This window comes from Silurus meridionalis, chromosome 15 (genome assembly GCF_014805685.1).
Source record: "Silurus meridionalis isolate SWU-2019-XX chromosome 15, ASM1480568v1, whole genome shotgun sequence".
Lineage (NCBI taxonomy): Eukaryota > Metazoa > Chordata > Actinopteri > Siluriformes > Siluridae > Silurus > Silurus meridionalis.
Window position 1 is genome coordinate 8,241,465 of NC_060898.1, and position 26,512 is coordinate 8,267,976.

The 26,512-nt window shown below is 38.0% G+C and overlaps 2 protein-coding genes across 3 annotated transcripts; one reads left to right on the top strand and one right to left on the bottom strand.

Annotated features, from left to right (window-relative positions):
- Window positions 1-972: 972 nt before the first annotated feature.
- On the bottom strand, window positions 973-13,957 carry aggf1 (angiogenic factor with G patch and FHA domains 1). 2 transcript variants are annotated; one of them, XM_046867905.1, is made up of 15 exons: window positions 13,646-13,957; window positions 12,840-13,247; window positions 12,627-12,726; window positions 9,540-9,703; window positions 9,101-9,238; window positions 7,206-7,397; window positions 5,704-6,265; window positions 4,326-4,428; window positions 4,179-4,230; window positions 3,551-3,652; window positions 3,020-3,185; window positions 2,838-2,917; window positions 2,448-2,572; window positions 1,567-1,666; window positions 973-1,355 (listed from the first exon to the last, which is right to left on the bottom strand). In XM_046867905.1, the coding sequence occupies exons 2-15, from the start codon at window positions 13,227-13,229 to the stop codon at window positions 1,170-1,172; spliced, it is 2,460 nt and encodes an 819-aa protein (XP_046723861.1). In that variant the 5' UTR covers window positions 13,230-13,247; window positions 13,646-13,957; the 3' UTR covers window positions 973-1,169. The 2 variants fall into 2 exon arrangements, with proteins under 2 accessions (XP_046723861.1, XP_046723862.1); XM_046867906.1 differs by having other exon boundaries at window positions 4,326-4,425; window positions 12,840-13,957.
- A 2,695-nt stretch (window positions 13,958-16,652) lies between these two features.
- psmb7 (proteasome 20S subunit beta 7) lies at window positions 16,653-22,087 on the top strand. Its single transcript, XM_046867907.1, has 8 exons — window positions 16,653-16,808; window positions 18,526-18,619; window positions 18,807-18,904; window positions 19,002-19,142; window positions 19,906-20,021; window positions 21,372-21,430; window positions 21,515-21,666; window positions 21,911-22,087. The coding sequence occupies exons 1-8, from the start codon at window positions 16,747-16,749 to the stop codon at window positions 22,020-22,022; spliced, it is 834 nt and encodes a 277-aa protein (XP_046723863.1). The 5' UTR covers window positions 16,653-16,746; the 3' UTR covers window positions 22,023-22,087.
- Window positions 22,088-26,512: the final 4,425 nt, after the last annotated feature.

The following is a 26,512-nucleotide window of genomic DNA, read 5'->3' on the forward strand; positions in this document are numbered from 1 at the left end:
TTGTGGGCAAGTACTAACAAACATAACACTAAACTAATAGGTCAATTATGGATTTCATAGTAATGTAGGTGTTTTCTGCTGATTTTTTTTTGGGTGTAGGTTTATATTTAATTAAAATAAACTAAGAGAGGCTGTAGTATATTTTGTCAAACCATAACTTGTGCACAATGCTAAAAATGAAAATGTAAAGACTATGGTTGTTAATATAATAATTAAAAAAAAAATTCAGCCAAATAATAATAAATAAAAAAATCTACTACTAACATTTATACTTACTGAACATTAGTTTGTATAAAATATATAGAGAAATATGTGGGGACATCTGATTTTCCAGCCTTGTGTTCTTTACCAAACTGTTACAATAACGTTAGAGGCACACAATTGTACAGAAAATCTTTTGATTCTGTAGCATAAAATTTCCCCTTCCCTTAAACTAGCAGACCCAAATCTGTTCCAGTATGATAATAGCTACATGCACAAAGCCAGCTGAACATATGGTTTACATGGGTTGGAGTGGAAGGTCTTGATTGGTCTGCTATAGACCTCTGACCGTAATCTTACAGAACACCTTTAGTATGAATGGGGGCACCCCAAGCCTTTTCACCCTACATCATTTCCTGACTTTACTAACACCCTTGTGACTAAATAAATTGGTCTGGGATGTTCAAAATATACATACAAATCTTATGGTCAGGTATTCAGAAACTTTTATGCATACAGTGTATGTGGCAGCCATTAATGAGGCAATATTTGAAATTTGCATTTATCCCATTCGGCAGACACCCCTTATCCAGAGCGACTTAGAAAGTGTGTTGAAGTGTCTATCAATTAAAACATTCTAATAGATAAAGTTGAAAGTACTTTGAGATGCATTTTACAAGTATTACAGAATTACATAAAATAATATTGCATAATAATATTATAAGCATACATTCACACACATTTGGCATCTGTAGAAAATCCAGAGAAGAATGCAGCTTTGCACATTTATTAACAAAACTATACAAGCAGTAGATACAAACATTACAGAATATTTGTAATTTACAATTTATTCTGTAATTATTTCTTTCATATGATCTCATTTACTCAGTCCTTATAAGTTCACTTCTGGGACTGTGTCCTCAAAATGATTAATCATAGTTTTAATTTATAAGACTGCAAAGAAAGGATTAAGGATCAGTTAGCGGTGTGTCTCCTGATTCAGGCTTGTCATGACTCGGGTCAGCATGTGCAAAGCGCTCCCTTGCATGCTCCCAGTTCTGCTGTCTTCTAGTCCGGCCAGCAGGGACCTGATCGACTGCAAAAATCGCTCCACAGCCCAGTCCGGACTGAGGCTCCCGAACCTGAACCTCAACCTAACAGAAAGTGAAAAAGCAATAAGTAATCAGAAGGTAATAAATAGCCTTTTTTAAATGCCGAACCGTTGAGGGTCAGTGGCGTTGTTTAGTTGAGGTTTTGTCGTCCATTTTATTGTATGTCCATTCATACAATATTTATACATATATATCTGTCCTATTCAGACATGCACATTGGGTATTGCAGTGTTGTGTATTTGTGTGTACTTACAGGCTCAGTAATGCCTCCTCTATCTTTGCCTAGTCCTTCTCCACTCTTCCATCCCATTCGCTCCAACATCTGACGACCCTTGTTCTTGTCACTGATCTCTCTGCGCACACACACATGATAAAAGACATAAAGGAACCACAGTAATGACAAAAAACCTAGACAGACATTGATACTGAAGTGGTCAATGTTGATTTTCGAAAACCCAAAAAAAAAAAAAAAAAAAAAGTTCATAGGAGAAGAAAGATATGCCTCCTACATTGTCACGCAACAGTTAAATTTACTCCATGTATTATTTTCTACACCCAGCCATCATTTTATCAGGCGCACCCATTACATGTGTATAATTTGAAAGTATGCAGTAACTGACTGTTCATCTTTGGTTATGTACAATTCTTCCAACCCCCCTTTAGACAGGATTCTAAAATCAACAATCCAACAATATCGTGATATTAAAACTTTTAGCCTTGAGCAGAGATTTACATCTACCATTATTGGTGTAATTAGAAACCATCACACTCATACCCACATTCATGATTCAAGTTTATGACACCTGAGAAGATGTTTCATGTCTTCATAATCGCTGCATGAAACTACAGTCTAGACTAGAAAGGAATCAGCCTCCGCGTAAATTCTTTATACCATCATTTTGCTGATATGACTAATGGTAGTGTTTACAGAAAAATCCCAAAATAAGACATTAATTATAAGCAAATCCTTATATGGACCTCTTTAGTACTGCCAGCTCATTTATATAAAACTACCCCTGACCTATGGTGTTAAAGTGGTCCCTCTAATACAAAGGGGTCACACCATGGTCCACTACCATTCAAACGCAATGTGTGTGCCTAACACCAGTTTATGGAGGAATGGAAGTGACGTACACATGCACCGATGCAGGAGCATCTTCTCTGTAGAAGGTTCCCTCACTTCCCACTGTCTGCCTCCGATTCTCCGCTCGGTCCTTGTACCTATTGCTCAATGCACCGCCACCTTCATATGCACTGTTCTAAAGACACATATACACATTTGTTACAAATAAAGAAAAACTTTTGCAAAAAAAAAATAAATAAATTTTTTTCAGTTTTTAGTCATTGTAAATAGATCAAAGACTGAAATTCGAGTTGATTGACTGAAAAATGTACTATTAGAACACATGGTGAAAACACATTTAAAAAATCTGGGTATTCAACAACAATGACAAGTCGTTTGGTAAAAAATAATTTTTTTTTTTTTTTAGTAAAAAAATACTCCACACAAAAATGCAAACTTACTTTAAGGCCATATTTAAGTTTGATCTGCTTGAGCTGTCTCAGTCTCTGTGCTTCTTTGTCCTCCTTACTCAACACAGTGCCTAAACATGTACACACCATTTTTAAAACGTTACAATTATCAGTGTATATAGTGTGCTTAGTTGCAGTATCATGTGACTCCTTATAGTCTGTAACTTGTATACCCGTGTTTTCCTCTGGGCGGCGGAAGCTTATGTGAGCTCGAACTTGTCCAGGTTCGCAAGCGTCGCATGTGTCAGAACCCATGTGAATGTGAAAGGATAAAACTGTTTCACCCAGCTTCACTTCATCTCCGTGCGTTAAAGGACAAGGATCACAGCGCACTTTAGGCTGACAATGACAAACACACAGCAACGGAAAGTTAATTTTAATGATGCATTTCCTGCTTGATTTTATGAGTACCTTCTCAAACACTGCATGAATCTTCAGTCTGGGCTTAAGAGAAATCAGTCTTAGCATTAATTTTTCATTCTATGCTGTGTAGTTTTCTAATAATCATTGCTGGTGTAGCTGAACACGTTTACACAACAATCCAAAAGAATCCACCTTAAAACGTTTCTTAACAGCAAATATTCTAAAGTTTTTAACTTTAAAAGATAGGGGTTTAGACTGGCTAGCTCTTACATACCAAATAAATACAGTATATGAATAGAAAAGCACATAAATCGAGAAACAGGACTGATGCGGTGCAATACCTGTAGAATTCTGTTGCCATTAAGCACTGTGCCGTTCTGACTGCCCCGGTCTACCAACATGTAACATTGCTGATCCTGATCGAAATACACCTCTGCATGGCACTTTATATACACACACACACACACACACACACACACACACACACACACACACACACACACACACACACACACACAATTACACCTCTTCATGGATACACGCAAATGGATATAGACAGACACTGCATAAAATACACACACCATTACTATCCTTTAAACTCCAGTGTTGGAGAGTTGTCTGGTATAAATTGAAATCTTTGCTGCACATCTTTTTTGACTGCCACTATTGCTCTTTTGCACAACATTCAATCAATGTTCACGTTACTCTTTTACACAACGCAGTGTGTAATATTCAACAGGTTTACTGGCGGTGCTATTTTGTGTCTTGTGTATTTGTCCTACACTGTCTTGTGTTGTCTTTACACAGGTTGCACACGATGCACTTTGTGGTGAGGACACTTACTAGTCCTTAGCTCTGTGTTTTCTGGGATGTAGCTTTATGTTGTTAAATGTGTGTACCGCGTCAGCTATATATGGTTGAAATGACAATAAAAGCTTCTTGACTTGACTTAATTCTGACAGTCCATACCTTACTGACTCCCATCTCTGGAATCCTGATGGCATGGTCCATATCCTTCTCTCTGCAAATGCATATACAATACACGTTCAATTTAAAGAAAATGATGTTTTGCTAAATCACAAACAGCCGACACACACACTCCGGCGTGTTACTGACCGGCCGATAGTGGCGATGCTGTCAGCTGTGAGGATAAAAAGAGTGCCGGGTTCCAGAACAGGAGAGCGAACCACAATCACTCTCACGCATGGAGGCCAGCCTTCTGTAAAACACATACATAATCTAAAAAGTAAACTAAAAAGTAATATTCATAGATGATAGGGCTGAACAATAGTAAGAATTTGTGCATTTGAAAACTTGAGGTTGCCTTCATATTCAGACATCGTTGGAACGGTCCACTAGGACTTAGATCATACCTGGGCAAACTACGGCCGTGAGGCCAAACATTAATTATAGGGATGCCCCGAAAATTCAGCCACCGCAAATCTTCAGCTGAAATACATAAATCACCGAAACAACATGGCCGAAACACAATTGTAATGAAAAAAGATTATGGAATTCATTGCCTTAGATCAGTGGTTGTCAACCCAATCTTTAAAACATTCCCTGTAGATCCCGAAAATAATAAATATTATAATATAATATTTATTACACGGCTCTTCTAAATGCTGTAGATTAGAATGTTCCATTCACAGACCGTTGCTAATAATAATTGGCCGCTGTCTGTCTGTCAATACTATGAATGGTAACAAATAAATAAAAATAATTTATAATAAATAAAAAACTTTTGTAATTGATTTATTCTTTAAATTGCAATGCATTGATTTTAGTGAGGTTAGTACATAGTCATAGCCATAAATGCAATGGTTCTAATAATTAACCAATCTTTTCTTTCGGTGTTTCGGTTTTCGGCCTTGGTTTCCTCATTTTTGTTTTTCAGTTTCGGCCATGAATTTTCATTTCAGTGCATCCCTAAAATATTATCGGTAGTGTGGCCCTCTGACACAATTCAGATTTCTCATGTGGCCCCTTGTAAAAATTAATGCCCACCCCTGACGCACAACAAAGGGAAGTTTTGCATTTTTATATATAAAGAATGGATAGAAGAAGCAAAGTATTACTTTATCAATAAAAAAATGACTTCTTGTGTTCTAAATCAAGTGTGGGAAGTCTCATGTTTTCTATTAGTTGAGAATTGATGGCTGCAGCTACATATTAATGGACCAAATAATAATAAGAATCACTATTATTATTATTCCTGGCAGTGTATAGTTTGAATGCTTCTCTTTCACTCATCTTTCATTAGGGAGAAAACCTGAAAATATAGCATACAAAAGACATTAAAGAACCCTTTAATATGGCTATAATAGCCACATAAATTATTATGAGAAAAATATTACAAAATTATATATTACAATCACAACTAAGATACAAACTAAACAGCAGCTACACTGTTAATGCTAACAAACTTGCTTATTTCCAGTTATTTCCAGGAGTTAAGTGTATCTATGACAGTAGAATATGGTATCTACTTCACCTTCAACTTGTTGCATGTCTCTCTCTGGGCTGTTTGATGCTGGAGAGGCAACTGGAGGGGGAGAAAGAGATGCTGATGAGGAGGAGGATGATGATAACGACGACGACGAATGACCATTTTTTGCTCTGGACTGCAAGATCTCGCCTTCTTCTGGCTCACTTTCGTTGTCCATATTAGCAGCGTGTGAGCTCAAATCTCTGTGCGAGTGCGACGACTTCTTAGCCTTCTTCTTCCTCTTCTTTTTCTTCTTCCTGTCTTCAGAGCGTGTCCTGTTCCGTCTATGCAACTTGGTACGTGATCGAGATCGGCGTGTCCTGCTCCCCGAACGTGATAGACGTGTCCTGCTCTGTGAACGAGACAGGCGTGTCCTGCTCCGTGAACGAGACAGGCGTGTCCTGCTCCGTGAACGAGACATGCGTGTCCTGCTCCGTGAGCGTGACTGGCGTGTCCTGCTCCGAGACTGTCGTCCTTTTTTTCGCGTGACCATCTCACCCTTTTTCCCCATGCCATGCTCCTCTTGATCTTTTACAGTTTTGGGCTTCTCCTTCACCCCACGGTGGTTCTGTTCAAAAGGTGACATTCAACCAAACAGGACAGAGAATTGGAAGATTTTGAATGAGGGAGGTCAGTAAAATGTAGTCAGTGATGATCACAAGACCAAGTTGACCATATACATTCAAAAGATACAGAGCCTGTAAAAAGTTGGAAACACCTAGTCTTTTCTTATTTTTGAGGGTTTCAAAAATTCCTTTGTTTATATGAAACAAACACAAAAACACAAGAATTAAACAGCAAATGACTGGAAGAAGGTTCTGGGGACAAATTCCACATTTTTGTCTCTATCTTTAAGATGAAGAACCAGAGAGATGTTATCATACTGCCTCACACCCACAGTCAAACATGGAAAAAGGAATACTGAACCAACATGGCTACCATTCCATACTTCAACACCATGAACACCATATTCGAACACCATTTAACACCAGTGGCAAGTATTTCAGCAGAATGTTTGGAGGAACTGTCTGAATACCAGGAAGGTTTACATCTGTTTTCAGTGTCACGCTAAACCAGGTTTAGTCAATTAAAATAAAATGTACTTTTCTATATAATGTTTGATCATATTACTCTTCATACGTTTAAATTACATAGTTTGTTGCATATCAACAAAAAAAACATGGATGTCTCTCTCAAAAACAATAAAAGACTAGGTGTTTCCAAACTTCGGACAAGCACTGTATGTCAATGAAGAAAAGCTGTTTGCATGCGAAATAGAAGCTTTATGATCAAATACAAGCTTTAAAAGAATCAATCTTTTAGTTTGAAATTTAGCTCTGCACAGTTTCAAGTTTTCTAACACTGCTTCCGGTACAACTGATCAGCTAATTCTTATGTCCTTAATGAGCTGGACCAGATGCGTCTTGAAGCCCTGATTAAGGGATCTGTTGCACCAAAATGTTTTTAAAAGAGAACTGGTATTTGAGAAGCAGGTATAACAGTTTTACCTGGGCCTCTGGATGCTCTGGTTTCTCTGCAGCCCTTTTACTCTTCCATTTGTTGACATTCTCCTGGTCATTATCAGTTTGGCCTAATGGTACTGTCGACAGCTCAATTCGAGAATGAAATTCATACTTTCCACTAGAATGATCATAGAAGTAGTAGATGCCTGTGTTAGCATCGTAATATAGCTGGCTGCTCTGAAAACAGAAACGTCACCAATTAGTTTAAAAAGAAAATCACCTACCAGTCAACTACACACTTCTGCTTTATGGTGCATGAGATATTAATTACATTTAATCATTAAGCTCTTAACTAGTTAAAACTTGTTATTGCAAGTAATGTGCTGTATGGAAATTTAAACATTGACTTTTATTTAAGTGTTTGCACATTTACAGTTTTTTCTAACTTCTACAGTTGAGACCAAATGTTTAAATACATGTACGCTACAGATATTCTCTCTGTTTTTCACAACTACATATATTCCATGTTATCCTACATTGATTATTTAAGCCAGTGATAATTTTTACTTTGCTTACATGAGAAAAAATGAAGAAACTAATTATCAAATTTACTGGTGGATTTCAATTGACATGAGAATTCCAGTGGGGTGAAATGCTTATACAACATTACACAAATTAAGTTGACTATCTCTTTAGACAGTCTAGAAAATTACCAAAATTTTGTCGAGACTTTTAGAAAAAGGAGAAAAAAAACAAAACACCTTTTTGCCTTTGAAATCTTGAAAAATTAAATTGAGCCATAACCTCAGGGGGAAGCTATGCACACAAAAACTGCATGCAAACATAAAAATCTTGAGTCCACAAAAACCCGACATCCTTCAAGAAAATAGCAGAAATAAACTCCCAAACTTTGGTCCAAACAATTTAACTGAACCCCAAGATAACACCACATGAACAAATGATGCACATCCAACATTAAGAGCATCCTTCATCGCAGTAGGCTGAATGTTTGTAGAACAGAAGACTGCCATTAAAGTCTGAAATAAGAAAAGTCAGGCTGAGGTTTGTCATCCATTGGGAGACTTTTTTTTTTTTTATCATATCAAACAAATACTGGGGTTGACTGGGGTCAGACAGGAGTCTTCATGGACTATGATGTTTGCGGATGATATTGTGATTTGTGGTGAGACTTGCGATGTTGTATGGTTTAGAGACAGTGGCACTGAGTAAAAGACAGGAGGTGGAGCTGGAGGTAGCAGAGCTGAAGATGTTGAGATTTTCGTTGGGTGTGACGAGGATGGACAGGATTAAATATGGGGAGCAAATGGTGAGGCGTTTAATAAAAGAACACCATTTCATCTGTGAACCATGGCATCACATAGGAATGTGTTATTGGAGAAGAGACATACTGATAATACCAATTGTACTAATCATCTACACATACTGAGATCTCCTCATACTACAACAATGCTTCAAGCCAGAAAACTAAAAAATGGTTCACAAAATGATTAAGGCATAACTCTTCACACTGAATGTATTGAAGTGGCCATTACAGGGCCCTGAAAATTACCCTACAGAAAAACGTGTCCAAGCAAAATGGACAGCAAAAATGTAAAAAATCCAGCAAATATTGTGAAAAGGTTGATGAAGTCTACACCAGGCATCTAATGCAAGCGAATAAAAGGCAATGCCTCAATTACGAACAAAAGCATGCAAATTTCTGTCCCACTGAAAATCTCATGTAGTAACATTGTTTTTAAAATAATCTATTATAGAAATCAAATATTTTTTTACGTAAATGTATTTAAGTTTTAGTCTTGATTGCAATTATACTACAGGTGGGAAAAAAAGTGCAATTTCAATACAGGGAAGTGTATTTCACAAGAGAAGACATGGGTTCTATAGTTTGGGTGTCTGGGTTAAATAAAAAAGGAGCATACCGAGTCATAGTAGAAGCCAGTAGAATGGTCATAGTACATTCCTGAGCTCTCGTCAAAAACAAAGCCCGTCTGAGTGACTGCCTCTTCTGCTGTGGCCCTCAACATGGCCGCTATTGATGAGCTGCTGCTGTCAACCACCTACACACAGACATACACACACTATATTTAATTCCAGTTAAGTAAACCACTGTTTCTTGCCCTTAACTCTTTACCAATTAATGAATTGCTTTTGTTTATTTACAGTTCAGTCATCCCACACTTTAGACTAGTAAAAGGAGACAAGTGTGCCAGATGGTGGTTTTCCTCATACTTAATGAACTGTGAATAAGGAATATTTAATTTCTTTATTGGACTTCAAGCAAATTCCTATATAGCTCTGTCCACTTGGGTGTCAAACAAAATAAACTATAACAGCACAGTTCACATACACTCCTGTTACCTCTGTGTCAGCCATGTTGGCCAATTGATCTGACTCTTGTTCACTGGCTGTTGCTGCCTCTGTTGTAACAGCATACATATCAGATGTCTCCTGAATTTCAGTGTGAGCATTAAGCATGGGCTCTGCAGCAGCCTGATAGTATCCACTGTAGTAATAACTGTAATCTTAAAAAAAAAGAAAAAGAGTAAAAAAAAAAAAAAAAACAGTAATCACAACCATGTTAATTCAAGTACACATCAAACAGTTTGTATTGTACAGGGACAAATTTACACTCATAAAGAACATATACATTTTTTTATCACCACATTATCTGTGTAAAGCTGCTTTAAAACAATGTTCATTGTTAAAAGCGCTATACAAATAAAAAATAATTGAATTATTGTATTCATATTGTATTGTATCTTGTATTGATTATTTAGTCAATGATCATTTTACTATATATATATATATATATATATATATATATATATATATATATATATATATATATATATATATATATATATATATATAAAAGATTCCATTAGATCCTGTGGGGGGGGGGAAGCTTTGCTCTTTTCTATTGTCTAATGCTGCAATCAACACAACAAAGTACTGGCAGACTTTCAAATAAAGGACAATAAAATATAGCTGTGTAAAAGGTTGTGTCAGAAAAACAATGCTTCCTTTGGAATCTCAAAAAGGGGTAATCTAATTTGCTCTAGTGGAAAAGCAGTAAATTGGGTGGCTGCCTTAAGAATCTTCTTCTTCTTCTTCTTTCGGCTGCTACCATTAGTGGTCGCCACAGCGGATCATCTGTCTCCATACTACCCTGTCCTTTACATCTGCCTCTTTCACACCAACTACCTGCATGTCTTCCCTCACCACATCCATTAACCTCCTCCTTGGTCTTGCTCTTTTCCTCCTTCCTGGTGACTCCATACTCAGCATTCTTCTACCAATATAACTCATGTCCCTCCTCTGCGCATGTCCAAACCATCTCAAACTTGCCTCCCTCACCTTGTCACCAAAACGTCCTACATAGGCTGTCCCTCTAATAAACTCATTTCTAATCTTGTCCATCCTCGTCACTCCCAACGAAAACTTTAACATCTTCAGTTCTGCTACCTCCAGCTCCACCTTGTGTCTTTTACTCATCGCAGGTCTCACCACAGTCCTATAAACTTTCCCTTTCGTTCTTGCAGATACGCTACTATCACAAATCACTCCTGCCACTCTTCTCCACCCACTCCACCCTGCCTGCACTCTTTTCTTTACTTCTCTAACACACTCTCCATTACTTTGCACTGTTGACCCCAGATACCTAAACTCCTCCACCTTCTCCACCTCTTCTCCCTGCAACCGCATCACTCCACTGCCCTCCCTCTCATTCACACACATGTACTCTGTCTTACTCCTACTGACTCTCCAGCGCATATCTCCACCTCTCAAGGCTCTTCTCAACCGTCTCCCTATTCTCACCACAAATCACAATATCATCCGCAAACACCATATTCCAGGGAGACTCCTGTCTGACCTTGTCCGTCAACCTGTCCATCACCACTGCAAACAGGAAAGGGCTCAGGGTCCGATCCTTAATGCAGTCTGTCATTCCTACTGCACACTTCACTGCTGTCACACTGTCCTCATACATGTCCTGCACCACCCTCACATACTTCTCTGACACACCTGACTTCCTCATACAATACCACAACTCCTCTCTTGGCACTCTGTCGGCTCTGTCTGTCTGGCATGAAACCATACTGTTGCTCACAGATGGTCACCTCTTCTCTCAGCCTGGCTTTCACTACTCTTTCCCATAACTTCATGGTGTGACTGATTCCCCTGTAGTTACTGCAGGTCTGCACATCTCCCTTGTGCTTAAAGATCGGTACCAGCACACTCCTTCTCCATTCCTCAGGCATCTTCTCACCTTCCAGAATCTTGTTAAACAATCTGGTTAAAAACTCCACTGCCATCTCTCCTAAACATCTCCACACTTCTACTGGTATGTCATCTGGTCCAACCGACATTCCACTCTTCATCCTCTTAATCGCTGCTCTCACTTCCTCCTTACTAATCCTTTCCACATCCTGCTTCACCAACCCCACATCATCCAACCTTCTCTCCCTCTTATTTTCCTCATTCATCAGATGCTCAAAATACTCCCTCTATCTTCTCAACAAACTTTCCTCGCTAGTCAACACATTTCCATCTACATCCTTTACTGCTCTAACTTGCAGCACATCCTTCCCAGCTCGGTTCCTCTGCCTGGCCAATCGGTACAAATCCTTTTCTCCTCCCTTAGTGTCCAACTTCTCATACAGCTCCTAATATGCCTTTTCCTTGGCTTTCGCCACATCCCTCTTTACCTGCTGCCGCATCTCCTTCTACTCCTGCCTACTTTTCTCATCACTATGTCGATCACACTTCTGTTTTGCCAACCTCTTTCTCCTTATGCCCTCCTGCACTTCCTCATTCCACCACCACGTCTCTTTGTCTTCCTTTCTATTTCCAGATGTCACACCAAGTACTTTTCTAGCTGCCACCCTCATCACTCCTGCAGTAGTTACCCAAACATCCAACACCTCTTCACCACCACCGAGCCGCTGTCTGACCTCTTCCCTGAATCTCACACTACAGTCTTACTCGATCAGTTTCCACCATCTTAATCTTCTTTCAGTCCTCACTCTCCTCCTCTTCTTCTTCGCTTCCAGAACCATCCTACAGACCACCATCCGATGCTGTCTGGCTACACTGTCCCCTGCCAACACCTTACAGTCTCCAATCTCCTTCAGGTTGCATCTCCTGCATAGAACATAGTCCACCTGTGTGCACCTTCCTCCACTCTTATAGGTCACCTTATGATCATCCTTCTTCTTAAAATATGTATTCACCACTGCCATTTCCATCCTTTTAGCAAAATCTACCACCATCTGCCCTTTTACATTCCTCTCTTTAAAACCATACCTACCCATCACCTCCTCATCACCTTGTGGCTGGCTTGAGAATAGTCCTATAAATTCAGTGTTGTGTGTGTGTGTGTGTGTGTGTGTGTGTGTAAGTGAATGAGTGAGAGAGAGTGAGAGAGAGTGAGAGAGACAATACCTGTTTCAATCTGGGTGTATTCGTCAGTCTGTGTCTCCACTTCCACTCGGCTCTTCTCTTTCTTCTTCCGCTCATGGAGCTCGGCACTAAGCTCCTCGACCTGTATTGCACACATGCACAGACATAATGCAATAATTTGAGAGTAATGCACCTATGCATGTAGGTAGGTAGTCCTTTATGGATAAGGGAGGCTCAAAAAAGCATTTCTGTCACCTGCTGTCTTAGGTCGTGGTTGAAGCTCTCTGTGCTCCTCTGTAACCTTAGACTTTGGTCCAGCTGCTTTTGCACTCTCTTCAGTTCAATCTGACATTTTCCCAGTTCCTGCTGCAGATTCCTCATCTCGAACTGCAGACTTGATACCTCAAATCCACAGCCTTCCATCTTCTGGCCTGCAACCTCTGACCCCAAACAAACATCCTGCAAAACTGCCGGCTCAGAATTTGTTACTTCATCATTCTTCATTTTTGTCACCATTGATGTTTCCTTTGTCTCTGGGATTGGAATCTCATCTTCCTTGAAAACAATTGGTTCAGACGTGCACCCATCCTCCAGAGAAACAGATTTTTCTTCTGTTTGCTGAACGATGTCAGTTTCTCTCTCCATGCTCCAGACTTTTGGAAACTAGCAGTGAGTAGAGGAGAACATTTGGGCTGCTTAATACTCCTCTTTTTTATGAATTACCTAGCAACCGTTTTTACTTCTCTTTACCTTGGCCATATCTTTTATTATTATTATTCTATTATTAACAGCATTCGTTTTCTAAAACACTAATTGCTTATTTTAAGCATTAGTAACAGGAATACTTTATAGAAAAAAGCACAAGAAGGTCTTCCCAACTTCAGGCTCTTTCTTACTGCAGATGAGTGTGTATAGTAGATGGAGTCAACTTTTTGTTTCATTATTACAAACACATTTAATGTCTCTCAGGTCTAAATAGTTGGAATATAACTTTCTACGGATATAAGATCCAACTAGGAAATGTAATGACAGTAGAGTGGCTGAGCTGAGATCAACGTTACCTGTCCAGCAGTTCTATCTGTCTCAAAAGCGTCTACGCGGTATATAGTGTACTACATATCCAATTTGACATAAGGCCCTCGGATAGATACATACAACCTTCCAGCTAGTTTTCAGCCAATTTCATAGTCGCCTCATCTTTGGCTTAGTTTGTAAACCAACAATAAACGTCTTTGGATACATTTGTCTACGAATCTCGCTTAAATCTTTTTTTGGTTAATGGTAAAGAGAGCTATAATCAGAAAAGTTGATGCATTTATATTCCTTATCGATAAATGCCGCCATTTTCAGCTAAACAAGTGGACAATTCTTCTTCGTTGGGTGTACTAGCGACTTCTACCTTTTCTCCAGCTTTACTGCCACCTAATGCAAGGGACTGTGTACTGCACTCAGCCGTATTCCCCCTGAGCATCCAACAACCTGACACCAAAGCCAAAGTTACTCAAAATGAGCGCACCACGGTGTTACAACCCATATACTTGAAAAATACACACATGTTCAATTTTGAATCCTCACGATTTATGGTGGATATGCTGTATCCATGGAATACTGGACATAAAGTATAAACACAAACAGAAAAGGACCAGATCACAACTAGGTACAAATTTACCACAAGGGGTCCATCTAGTTTTCGGATAATGAGAAGAAACCTGAAAACCTGGAGGAAACTCACACAGATCCAGGAAAACGTGTAGAGAAAATGGACCTAGTCATAACCTAAGAAACAACCAGGGACCCCTGATCTGTAAGATAAGCAACACTTCCCACTACACCACATGCAACCAGAACCAAAATTCTGTTCCTATTTACTATATTATCCATTAGGTTTTTTTGACACACTATCAAAAAAAATCAAATCTTCACATATATATATATATATATATATATATATATATATATATATATATAGGGGAAATTAACAAAACAAACAAAAAAAATTTAATACATAACATTTGAACATGATCAGGATTTCTAAGACAAGAAAAAGATAAATTAACTCAATATAATCAAACATTTTATACAAAAACTAAATATAAATCACATCTGCAAGTCAAGTCAAGTCAAGTCAAGTCAAGAAACTTTTATTTTCATTTCAACCATATATAGCTAACGCATTACACTGTGAAATGAAACAACATTCCTCCTAATCCCTGGTGCTACATACACCAACAATCACAGAAAACAGAAAACACAGGGCTAGTAAGTGTCCTTGCCACATAAAGTGCATCGTGTGCAACCTGGTGCAAACAGTGCAAAGACAACACAAGACAGTGCAAGACAACACAAGACAGTGTAAGACAAATACACAAAATTTGTGTGTGTGTGTGTGTGTGTGTGTGTGTGTGTGTTTGTGAGTTCAGTTCAGTTCTGTGTTGAGAAGCCTGATGGCTTGAGGGAAGAAACTGTTATAGTCTGAATGTAAGGCCCGAATGCTTCAGAACCGATCCCTGATGGCAGGAGGGTGAAGACTGTGTGTGAGGTCGTCCACAATGCTGTTGGCTTTGCGGATGCAGCGTGTGGTGTAAATGTCCATGATAGAGGGGAAAGAGACTCCGATTATCTTCTCAGCTGTCATCACTATCCTCTGTAGGGTCTTGCGATCCAAGAGGTGCAGTTCCTAAACCAGGCAGTGATGCAGCTGCTCAAGATGCTCTCAATGGTCCCTCTGTAGAACGTAGTCAGGATGGGGGGAGGGAGATGGGCTTTCCTCAGCCTTTTTTAGGACGTAGAAACGCTGCTGGGCTTTCTTGGTGATGGAGCTGGTGTTGAGTGACCAGGTGAGGTTATCCACCAAATAAACACCAAGGAATTTGGTGCAATTAGATCTGACTAATAAACAATATGCAACACTAAGCAGATTTTATTGAAAAATATGTATAGCTGACAAAAAAAAATATCCCATACACTGGGAATATCTATGATAGTGTCTAGTATATTCCTAAAATGTTTTGCAAGAACTAATGCTAAAATTTTGTTAAAATTATGAAGAAAACAACATGGTTGATAATGGTTGAGAGAAAAAAAAAACATCCATTTTGAGTTTTTGGGAGCAGCATAATAAGGCCTTGTGCAACTGTAGGGGAACAAAAAGCTTTGTGTGAAACTTTCTTATAAAACTTGCATTAGGAATGGCTCTTGTTGCTTTGTAAACAATCTGTAGAATTCAGGTCTAGAGATTTGTTACATTTATAATGAAAATTACTGCAATATTGTTTTAGATTTTGCTTTATCTGCCCAATTTCTTTTTATGAGAGGCAAAAAACCTGATTTGATTGAACTGTATTATAATAAAAAGTAGGTAACCTGGTTCCCCTCCCTAATGATTTTATAACATTTATAAATAAAAAACAAACAAACAAATACATAATTAATTAGCAAATGTTATAGTACAATAAAAACATAGCAACAATCCAATTTATATTAAAATATAGTTTAATGTCTAATAAGGTTTACTGAAGTTACAAGCAGTAGCAGTACCTCAGCGAACCTTTGGTTGATTCTGATCTGACACACACTTCGTTCAAGAAGGGGTGCAGGCTATTTGTTGGTACCTCAGATAGTGAAGCTTTTTTTTACAGGCCCAACAGTTAGGAAACAGCTTCCCAATTAGGAGGGACTAACTTCTGACACTAAACTGTACATTTACAACCTACTAATTTCTGTAAAACTACTTCGGGACTGTGCCCATTGTTAAAAGTGTTATACGTTCAAATAAAATTTCTTTGAAAATTAAAGCTGATCCTTATTTGTCCAAAATTAGTTTCTAAATTGGGCTAATTTAACTTAATATTGATGAATATTTGTGTCAGTGGCCATTTTATTTCCTTTTTTTCTCTTGTCACTTATGGCATGGAGGACCAGTATCCGCTCACAGGCCCTACTCAGGACACTTGTTTCAAGAAAGATTTATTCAGCTACCAAATGGACGAGCCGGAGGAACAATCCTGAGTAAAATGTAGTCACTTAGTTCTCCTTCAACCAGTGTTCACATAGATGAGATGTTAATGACGCACTTCCGAGTTGTTACAGGAAATCGTCTCGGGTGGAGGGTAGAGTGTATAGAGAGAAGCAGAACCGTTTCCGGGAAGTACGAGTTTCAGTAATGGCGACTGCTTGTGTGTGCCAGCCTCAAGTCGGAGGTTTCAGTTTCGAAAATTGCAAGAGGTAAGAGCAGATTACTATAAATCACAGATAGGCGGCATATTTGACATCTATGTTTGTTTTTCACTGCTTTATTTTCGCATTATGGTTTGTCTTTGCTTTTTTCTTAAGAGTTAGCTGATATGCTAGCGGTCTGTATGAATGATTCAGCAGATTTTCTTTAAACTCATTTGCGGTTGGGAACAAAAAGAAACATGTGCGACATGTTTTGTGAGAAAACGTTAACATTGTTTTTATGTATCAGATTTTTTATTTTTTTGAACGGGACCTAATTTCGTATTGAATTTATCCATGAAACCGGTGCGCTAGTTAGCCGCATGCTATATGTCCATTCCACCTAAAGCTCTTAATGTCTAAGAAAACCCTTCCAAATGAATCCCGTGTACTAGTTTTGGGAAATTATTGCCTTGCTCATTTATCATTTGAATAACAGTAGCACATTTGTAAAGCAATGATATAAAAGGTATAAAGTTTTCTCCTCTTTCATTGTCATTTTCCCGTCAATTCTATTTAAAAGAGCCGCAGTATTTCTTTTTTTTCTCCAGTTAATTTAACAAGGAAACACGTTACATTATAACGAAATGTGATTTGATTTGGGAATTTTGTAAGTTAATTTTTTTCCTGGTCATATTTAATGGTTTATTACTAAAAAAATCTAATAGAGAGATTGTTAGAATGCAGTGTAATGCGACAGTCGGGGTTGCACTAAATAAAGATCTCAGAAAGAACACAAGATGGCGATATTAATACAGAATCTTTTTTTTTCTTTACTTTTTTATTGCAATTTCTTGAACAATAGACAGAGTTAAAATTCAATCAAGACTAATTATATAAGATCAAATACTAAAAAGAAAAAAATGTATCAAAATTGCATCACATTTAATAAATTAAGCGTACATTGCACAACTGTTAATTCAGGGTGTACAGGTGAGGTGAAGAAGCAGACACACTAAAGCATTAAAGTGCTGCTGCACTGCTCTTATGTACCACTATTAGATAATGATGATGATAATGAAAGCAGCTATTAAAAGAAAAAACATTGTAGGTTATGTGAAAAACATTAAGGTGCAGTCACATTAGACTTTTATTCAGATGCTTTCACCAAATATTATATTTGTTATAAAAATATATTCTTGTACTCATTAACATCGTAAACCTTAGAGGTCATGATGTGACGTATCAATCTCCCAAATCTTTCTTGTCTTCATGTGGTATGAATTCGCAGGTCACTGAAGTTTTAGGTTGCAGCAAGATGCAAAATTACATTGTACTGAGTTTAATATTCTGGTGAAAATCTTGGAAAATTTGGCTGGCTTTATGTGGGAGTCAGTAAAAAGTGTGTAGAGTGACTGTTGGTTAACCAAAGAGAAAACATATTGATAAAAGAAATGCACACCAACTATTTATAGATTACGGGATCTCTTTCCCAATTATTGAAACAAAATCAGCACCATGCATGTTCTTTTCTGAAAATCCAATCTGTAATTTAAATGAAATATACTCTCTGCTTTGGTTTACAAAAAAAGCTTTTGGCTAAATAATGGAAAATGTACTTTGTGGGTGCATTTAATTTGTTTCATAGTTAATATTAAGTTCTTTGTTATTCCCAGAATTTCACCTCATTTAAGTTTAACTCGCATTATATTTGTTTATTATAAACGAAGCAGAGCATAAACAGATTGCATTCATGTTTAATTTGTTGTTTCTGTGTTTTCTTTAGAAATGCTCAACTTGAAAGTAATGCTGGGAAACTTGGATGCAGCCTGCCCTCTGCACGCAAAACTGGCACGACTATCTGTGGCGTAGTGTATAAGGTGACCCTTTCATAGCTTTCATAGCAAAATTGTCCTCTATTATTATGTCCCCTAAACGTCTTGCAGTATTGTTAATATACAATATTAAACTTTTGAATTGACAAGATTGCATGTTTTAATAAAAAAGATATTTTATTAAGGTTATTGCTGGTTCTAATTGTATTTTTAATTATTATATCCCTTTAAGGATGGCGTGGTGCTGGGAGCTGATACAAGAGCAACTGAAGGAATGGTTGTAGCAGATAAGAACTGCTCTAAGATCCACTACATCTCTCCTAACATCTAGTGAGTGCCGAATCACACCACATTTTGTAACTGCTTATTGTTAATCTCCTATCACAAATGTATTCCAATATAATTGTTTGTCTTTCTGTGTATGTAGCTGTTGTGGAGCAGGTACAGCAGCAGACACTGAGATGACCACTCAGTTAATCTCCTCAAATCTGGAACTGCATTCTCTGTCCACCAACCGCCTTCCAAGAGTCACCACAGCCAACCGCATGCTCAAACAGATGCTCTTCAGGTGGCTAGAAAATTTTCACTTTCTCTAGAATACTACTTGCTGTATATACAGTTGCAAGTTAAAATGCAAAAAAAAAGTATGCAGCGATATGCTCTGTTTTACATGTTTCAAACTCTCTTATTAGTTGTTTTGTTAATTAAGAGAAATTCCACTTGCCCCAGCAAAATGCCCACCACAGCATAACAGAGCCACAGTTTTTCCCTTTGGTTGAAGGAAGCAAATGATTGCCTTCTCATATCTTGGTTGGGCTGTTGTGTGATGGCATCAGGAGAATCCAAATTTAAGCCTTTAAACATTACATTAATAAATTGTTGTGTACTCTTATTACTTTTCTTATTATTAATATATTATAAAATGATCATTTCAATTCTGCTGGCACAAATATTAAATTATATTATAAAGGAAAGATTTATGGACAGATCATGGTTTGAATGATTAAAACAACAAAGCCGTGTCATCACATTTATTACATCCGATGCAGCAGGTTGAATTTACAGTTGTGGTTTTGACCTGCATTGCAGTTCTGAGAAATGTGACCCTATTTGAGCTGAACGGTAATGTGTGCATTCTGTGTATTGCTACAGATCTGGTGTGAATTAATGTATGAAATATAGTGAGAAAAAGTTGAGCAGTGGCCCACTAATTAGCATTTATTGTTTTTCTTGTTTTTTTTTCTCCCAGTTTAAATGTGTACTTTTAATGTGTTTTCTTCTTTCTATTCTGTCTATAACTGTTTACTTATTTGTGTGCATGTGCTTATCAGGTACCAGGGCTATATTGGAGCAGCGCTGGTGTTGGGTGGGGTTGATGGCAATGGTCCTCACCTGTACAGCATCTACCCTCATGGCTCAACAGACAAGCTACCCTTCGTTACCATGGGTGAGTCTCTGGTGCATTTATTTTAAACACATGTCTTTTGTTCACTCCTCACCTAGATATCCTGCAGCAAGGTCAATCATTGACCTGCTTTTTACTGTTATGAAAATTACATTTGGATCTCCTATTCATTTTGCAGACCTTTAGCAGGCTAATTGTTAACCTTTAAAGAATGCACATAGTCAGTTTGTCATTCTTTGGAAGGAGATGGATTCCATTGTTCATATAGGATCAGACCAGTTTCTGCCTCATTAAAAAAAAAAAAAAAAAAGAAAATGCCTATTTTTTTTCTTCCACAATTCTGACTTTTTTTCTTGCAATTCTGACTTTGTTTCTCATAAACATTCAACATTTCTGGTGCGCCGATAACCATGTTGTCGGCCTGAAGTTTGAAGCTGTTGGTGTATGAACGAGGCTCCTCTGCTGCATCTTTTTTGCTCCTCCAGAGCTGATTGTCGAACAGAGTTCTCTCCAGGGATCGGAGGCTTCGCTTAAAACCATGTGATTCTATTGATTGTAGCCCATTTCATTTTCACTGTGTAAAGCTGTCTAGCACTGCAGAAAGGGTGATGCTGCCCAATTGCCAAAAAACTCCCAAAAAACCTAACTCGTAATTGCGAGAAAAAAAGCCAAAATTGCAGGAAGAAGAAAAAACGTGGGGATTAGTCAGGCACAATGTTGGGCGAGGAGGCCAGGGTTGTTGTCGGTGTTCCAATTGATCACAAATCTGTTCTTTGGGATTGAGGGCATAGCACTCACTCTGTAAGGCCACTCTTACACTTTAACTTGTAAAAGCACATGTTGATTGAGTTCTCTTTGTGCACAGGGGTATTCCCGTGCTTAAAGGCAAAAGTGGAAAAAAGCAGTGTAGCAGCACCTGTAAAGATCAAAATTCAGAAACAAATGACAGAAAATATGAATTACAGCAGAATTTTGTAAGAAAGTAGGGTGGTCAAAATGAACATTAAAGGTTTTAATTTTACACTTTTATTCATGACAACTTTTCTTTACTAAGATATTAAAATCGGTGGAGTTTATATATCTTTTGTTATTTTATTTTTTTTAATCACTAAACTTGTTTTTACTGATGTATCAAGCTCAAATCAAGCACCAAAATCCGCAGGATGAACATATCCGGCAACAGGGACACTGCTCATGTGTCTCAACCTTTGTGTTCAAAATATTGTACAAATGGTTTTTGTTTTCTGTGTAAGATGGCTACAAAAATTAGAAAAGTTTTTTTTAATGATCTTTTATTTATGCTAAATCAGTAATGTATGCTGAGGAACTATTATTTTTTTAAGGTTGTGGTGTTCAGATTTAATTTTGTTTTAATTGTGTTCGCACACTTAGGCTCTGGATCCTTGGCTGCTATGGCAGTGTTTGAAGACCGATACAGGCTTGACATGGAGGTGGGTCTTTTCCTCATTGGCCTTTTAATGTTCTGTTTAATTCTTAGTGGGAAAAATCTTAATGATTTACTATTTACTAATTAGGAGGACGAGGCTAAGCTCCTGGTTCGTGATGCAATAGCAGCTGGGATATTTAATGACCTGGGCTCAGGAAGTAACATTGACCTGTGTGTGATCACCAAAGGCAAGGTGGACTATCTGAGACCACATGATGAAGCCAACAAGAAGGGCATCAGGTGAGGAACATGTGCAGAAATTACTCTATTATTCAGTGCCGGTATTTTGTAACACTATATGTGAGGGACAGTCTACAGTTTGTTTAAATTTTTTGTTAACATTAGTAGCATTCAGAAGACAGTGGGCATCACTTGACTTTCCATGTCTTGAAAAGCAGTACTCTCTCTGTAACAGCACTTTTAGATACAGTATATTCTAACCAAATCAAATCTTCTAAAAATGTGTACACTGTTTTTCCTACAGAACTGGTAACTACAAGTACAAGCCAGGCACTACAGGTGTTCTGAAAAAATCAGTAACCCCAATCCAGTTAGAAGTGGTGGAGGAGAGTATCCAGACCATGGACACCTCTTGAACACATTTTTCTTCATGTATGGCAATTATATTCCACTGTTTACAATAAAATATGTTGTGAAAAGCCTTGGTGTGTGATTCAGTAATTAGAAAATATAGTTGTTGCCTGAGCACAAGTACACAAAATGTGCCAGTGGTATAATGTTGCTAAAAAGCATTCCTTTCAACACTAGAACACAGTTATGAACCAATGAAGTACAATAGCAACATTTAATGAAAAGCAAAACATTCCATCATAGAGAAATGTTGCCAGAATGGCAGAATATGATGCCCAAATTGTGATTAGAATAATTTTGCTTACCTAATATGTTCTTCTATGGAAATTTATCTGATATTAATTGGTAGACATTTCTTGGCTTCTAAATAATTGTATCTTTAATAAGCGAGCCAGTGGTGACAAGGAAGAATTACCTGAAATTGTATGAGAAAAATATTTGAGAGGAACCAGACAAAAAAGGGAAACCAGGAGAGAGAAAAACATGCATTGTGGAGTATCCTTATTGTTACTTAATGGATAAGGTTTAAGTGCAGTATGATCTTGATGCAAGTAGAAACTAGGGTGTGATTCTGGATAAAACTAGCTATGACAGCATAAGTAAAAGGGAGAGCCAGGAGGTAATACAGACACGAGGAAGCTCTGGGAGGCAGCCTGCCACACCACTGTCAACAAAATTGAGTGATGCTAAAATATTATATGAAAGCATTCTACAAGCTAGAAACTTGGTGCCTTCCAAAGTCTATATGTAAGCTATAAAATTAACCAGCACATGGTATTGTTAGGCATTGGCCTGTCACTATCAACTATTAACAAACATGACTTGTTGTTGGTTGAATGTGGGAAAAGGCCATTTCAGTCTTTTTTCTGACTTACTGCCAGCATTTGGCACCAATAATTTTCTAAACTGGAAGTCAGATGATGCTTAAAAGCTCAAAAATAGCCCTATTTATAATCTGCTTGCTTTTGATTTAGGGACATATGAGTAACCAATTGAGTAATGAGTAATCCATTTTTGCTGTATTCAAATGACCATCCAAATTAATCCATGCTTTTAAATTTATAGTTCAGAAAAGTAAAAGCATAATACATGTCATTGTGGTTTTATGGAACTTATGGAAACAACAGGGGCTATATGACCCTCTAATAAAGTCAGTAAATGATGTGATGCTGTTCATGCAAAAACTGCAGTTGTTTTACAGCCAGCTCACTGGTTGGGACTGGTTATTGAATGACGAGGAACTATAAATGTTTTCCAGGATTCGTAGGACTATGGTTACATCCCTAACTAGCATTCTGTTTCAATACTTCTAACTGCTTGGACATTATCAACTATACATATGTACATATGGTCATCAGAGAACATTATTTAGTGCCCAGTCTGCTTATCTTTATTCTCTAATAACCATTTTGGTGGATGATTGGAAGTTTGCCATCTGATCTCAACTGGAAGAATGTTGCACGATGATCTGTAAGCAAACGATTATGGAATTCTGCATGGTCAGCAGATTGATTTTCAACATTGAATGATTTGAATTGGAGAAGGTCAATCTTAAATCATCTGGTTACCAATGCATGCAAAGTAAATATAACACCAGAATATGCAGTTCTCCCTCGTTTTGTTAAAGTAAAAAAGGTGTCTTTTTAGCGAGATCTTTTTCGAACCAATATTCTGTATAGGGGACCTACAACATTGCACTCAGTTTAAGACATAGCACCATGGCCACCACATGCCCAATTAGTGTATATGCAATAAATGTAATTTGTTTTCTTTTTAAGATGCATATTGTTCAGAAGGGAACTTCCATCAAAAAGCTTACAAAGCCCATGCATTAGTCATGTACTAGATATGCACTGCTGTGGCTATATTTATCAATGTCCTCGTGACCGACGGCCAAACTCCACTCCACCTGTGAAAACACCTGGAAAATATCTGCCTGAACGTTTCTCTTGACCTTGAAACTTCTATTAAAAACAGAACCAAGAACCAGGAATCAACAACAGGGGAGTATTATGGGTGGAGGCAAGGCCAAGACTGACACAACTGTTTTTACTTACGATAATGCCCAACAAAGACTATAGCAAAAATAGTGAGAGATATATTGTGAGACACTAGATGGAGACATTTTCCCCTTTTGACCCCATTAAGCTTACGTGCTTTTTTATACATTGTTCAGTCCTTGTGTTTATGTGAGTATGTAACACATTACCCCATGTTTCTTTTCTTTTGTGTCAAGCTTAGCCTGTGGCCCAGTGGTCAAATTGATGGGTCATTATCCATAGTTGGTTGCCATCATGAATTATCTATTGACTAGTGTGTGCAAGGTGAATTTAAATGTTAACATAAAACGTGTCTTTTAGAGACATCTATTTCAAACCAATATTCTGTAGAGGGGACCTACAATGTTATGCCTGAAAGTTTCTCCTGACTTTGCACCATGTATTAAAAACAAGAAATCAATAAAAACAATGGGTTGGGAAAGACCAAAATGACACAACAGTTTTTATTTACAATGAAGATTATGAATCTTCACAACATTAAATGTGGGCTGTCCACTATATGAGGTGCCCAGGTAAAGAGGACATGGGTTCTTTCGCTCGATAGGTCAGGACTGTTTTGGCAGCAAGAGGGGGATCAACACAAGATTAGGCAGGTTTTCATAATGTTATGCCTGATCGTTTGCCATAAAGTTTTTCCTTGCCTGTTGTACTATGCAGTACCTAACATTTTACACACACACACACACACACACACACACACACACACACACACACACACACACACCTTGTTTCTGCAGATATCCTATCTAACACCAATCGATTCTGAATGACCTATTCACTTATGACCTTCAATTCAGTGTTAAGCATGGAGATATGATGTTTAGTCTCATTTGCCAGAATCATGATTCTATATGCTAGACTGTTAATTTTGTTTAGTGTTCCCGTAGTTCCTCCTCCTAACAGGAGGAACCATCCCACAGCTGTACCAGGGGTTGTCCATGGGGCTCCCAGGGTGTATCCATTCCACTGTGTAGATGGAAGTCCCTACTGACATTAGGGCTGCATAGCAACACCCGTTTCTGGCTTGAATCTCGTGGGATTTAATGATACGCGACCTTTCCGCATGCCCATACAGCTGTATAAAGTAAGTAAAGCTGATGTAATAAGTGCAATGAAAGGTTCAGGTGAATGAGAATCCAGTCCCACTTGGCAATGTCACTGAACAGTAATTTAAGGTTGCATTAGTAAAGTAAATACTCTGTTACTTTCTTACTTATTTTAGGTCAGGGGCGTGTTGTATTCACCTAAATTTTAGTTTGATCATTTCTGAGTTTGTTTCCTGCATGTGCTACTTGTGGCATGTCTTTAGGAAGTCGGCAATCTGATTGTTGCAGTCACATTGGTTACAAAGTTATGTGAGAGTTAAACTGTTTTTCACAATTGGTTCATATGGAGACAAGTCCAACAGCTCTGATGTATTTGCAGTGCCTCTCGTTGTAACTAGGCTAGAACACGTTTAATTACTGTTGCATTTTGCTGTTGCTAGATGCACAGATTTTGCATCTTTTTGTTGGATGGCCTTGACATCTGCTTGGGTGTCTTTTTCTATCACTGCAGCTGGGAAAGTTTCACTATATCCATTATTTTTATCTACCACTACTTTGACAGTGATTGCATGTTAACTTGGTTACACACCAGCAGACTCCTGCATCTTTAGACAACCTCCTGACTTCCTGTCAATTCATTTTTCCTTTTTGCCACACTTACAGAGGCCTGATCATCAAATCACCAGATCACCAAATGCCCGAATTCCTATTTAACGTTGGACTGTGCCATCCTTGCCTTTTAACATTATAACTCTTCATGTATTCCTTGCTTCTGCTATTTTGGATTGGCCTGATCAGTACCTTTAGCCATCTGCTTGCCACGGCTGTTTCTTGTCTGTTAGGGTGCACTTAGGACACTTGCTCAAACATGCAAGGAGAAGTTCTTAGAAATTGGGTAGACAAGCAATCCTCTTGGATAGAACCTTCTTATATTTCTTGTTCTTCTCCTAATGACCTTTCACCCTTTTACACCAATTCATGCACTTGTTCCTCTTCACTGGGGTTCCAGTACACTCGTTTTATTTATCTTTAGAGGTTGTTCGGTTATTGCTTAAAAAACAGGGGTCCTGTACAACTAGTTCTAAGACTATCAATTATATCAAATGTGTCAGCATGAGCGTGTTCAGTGAAGATGCCTACAATCTTTCATGTGGTTATAAGTAATGACAGACAGTCCTGCAGTTTCAGAGTGTGTTTTGAAGTGAAGTCTTGTCTGTGAAAGTCTGTTTTTGTATGTTCACACTGGTGGTCACCACTTTAGGTCACCCATAGATGATATTTACTTTCACAGTGACTAATAGGCTTGCAGCTGAAAGATGGTCACTTCTCCAATCGGTGGTATTAGGTGAAATGTTACCTCTTCTTTTAAGTGTTGTTGAGCTTTATCCC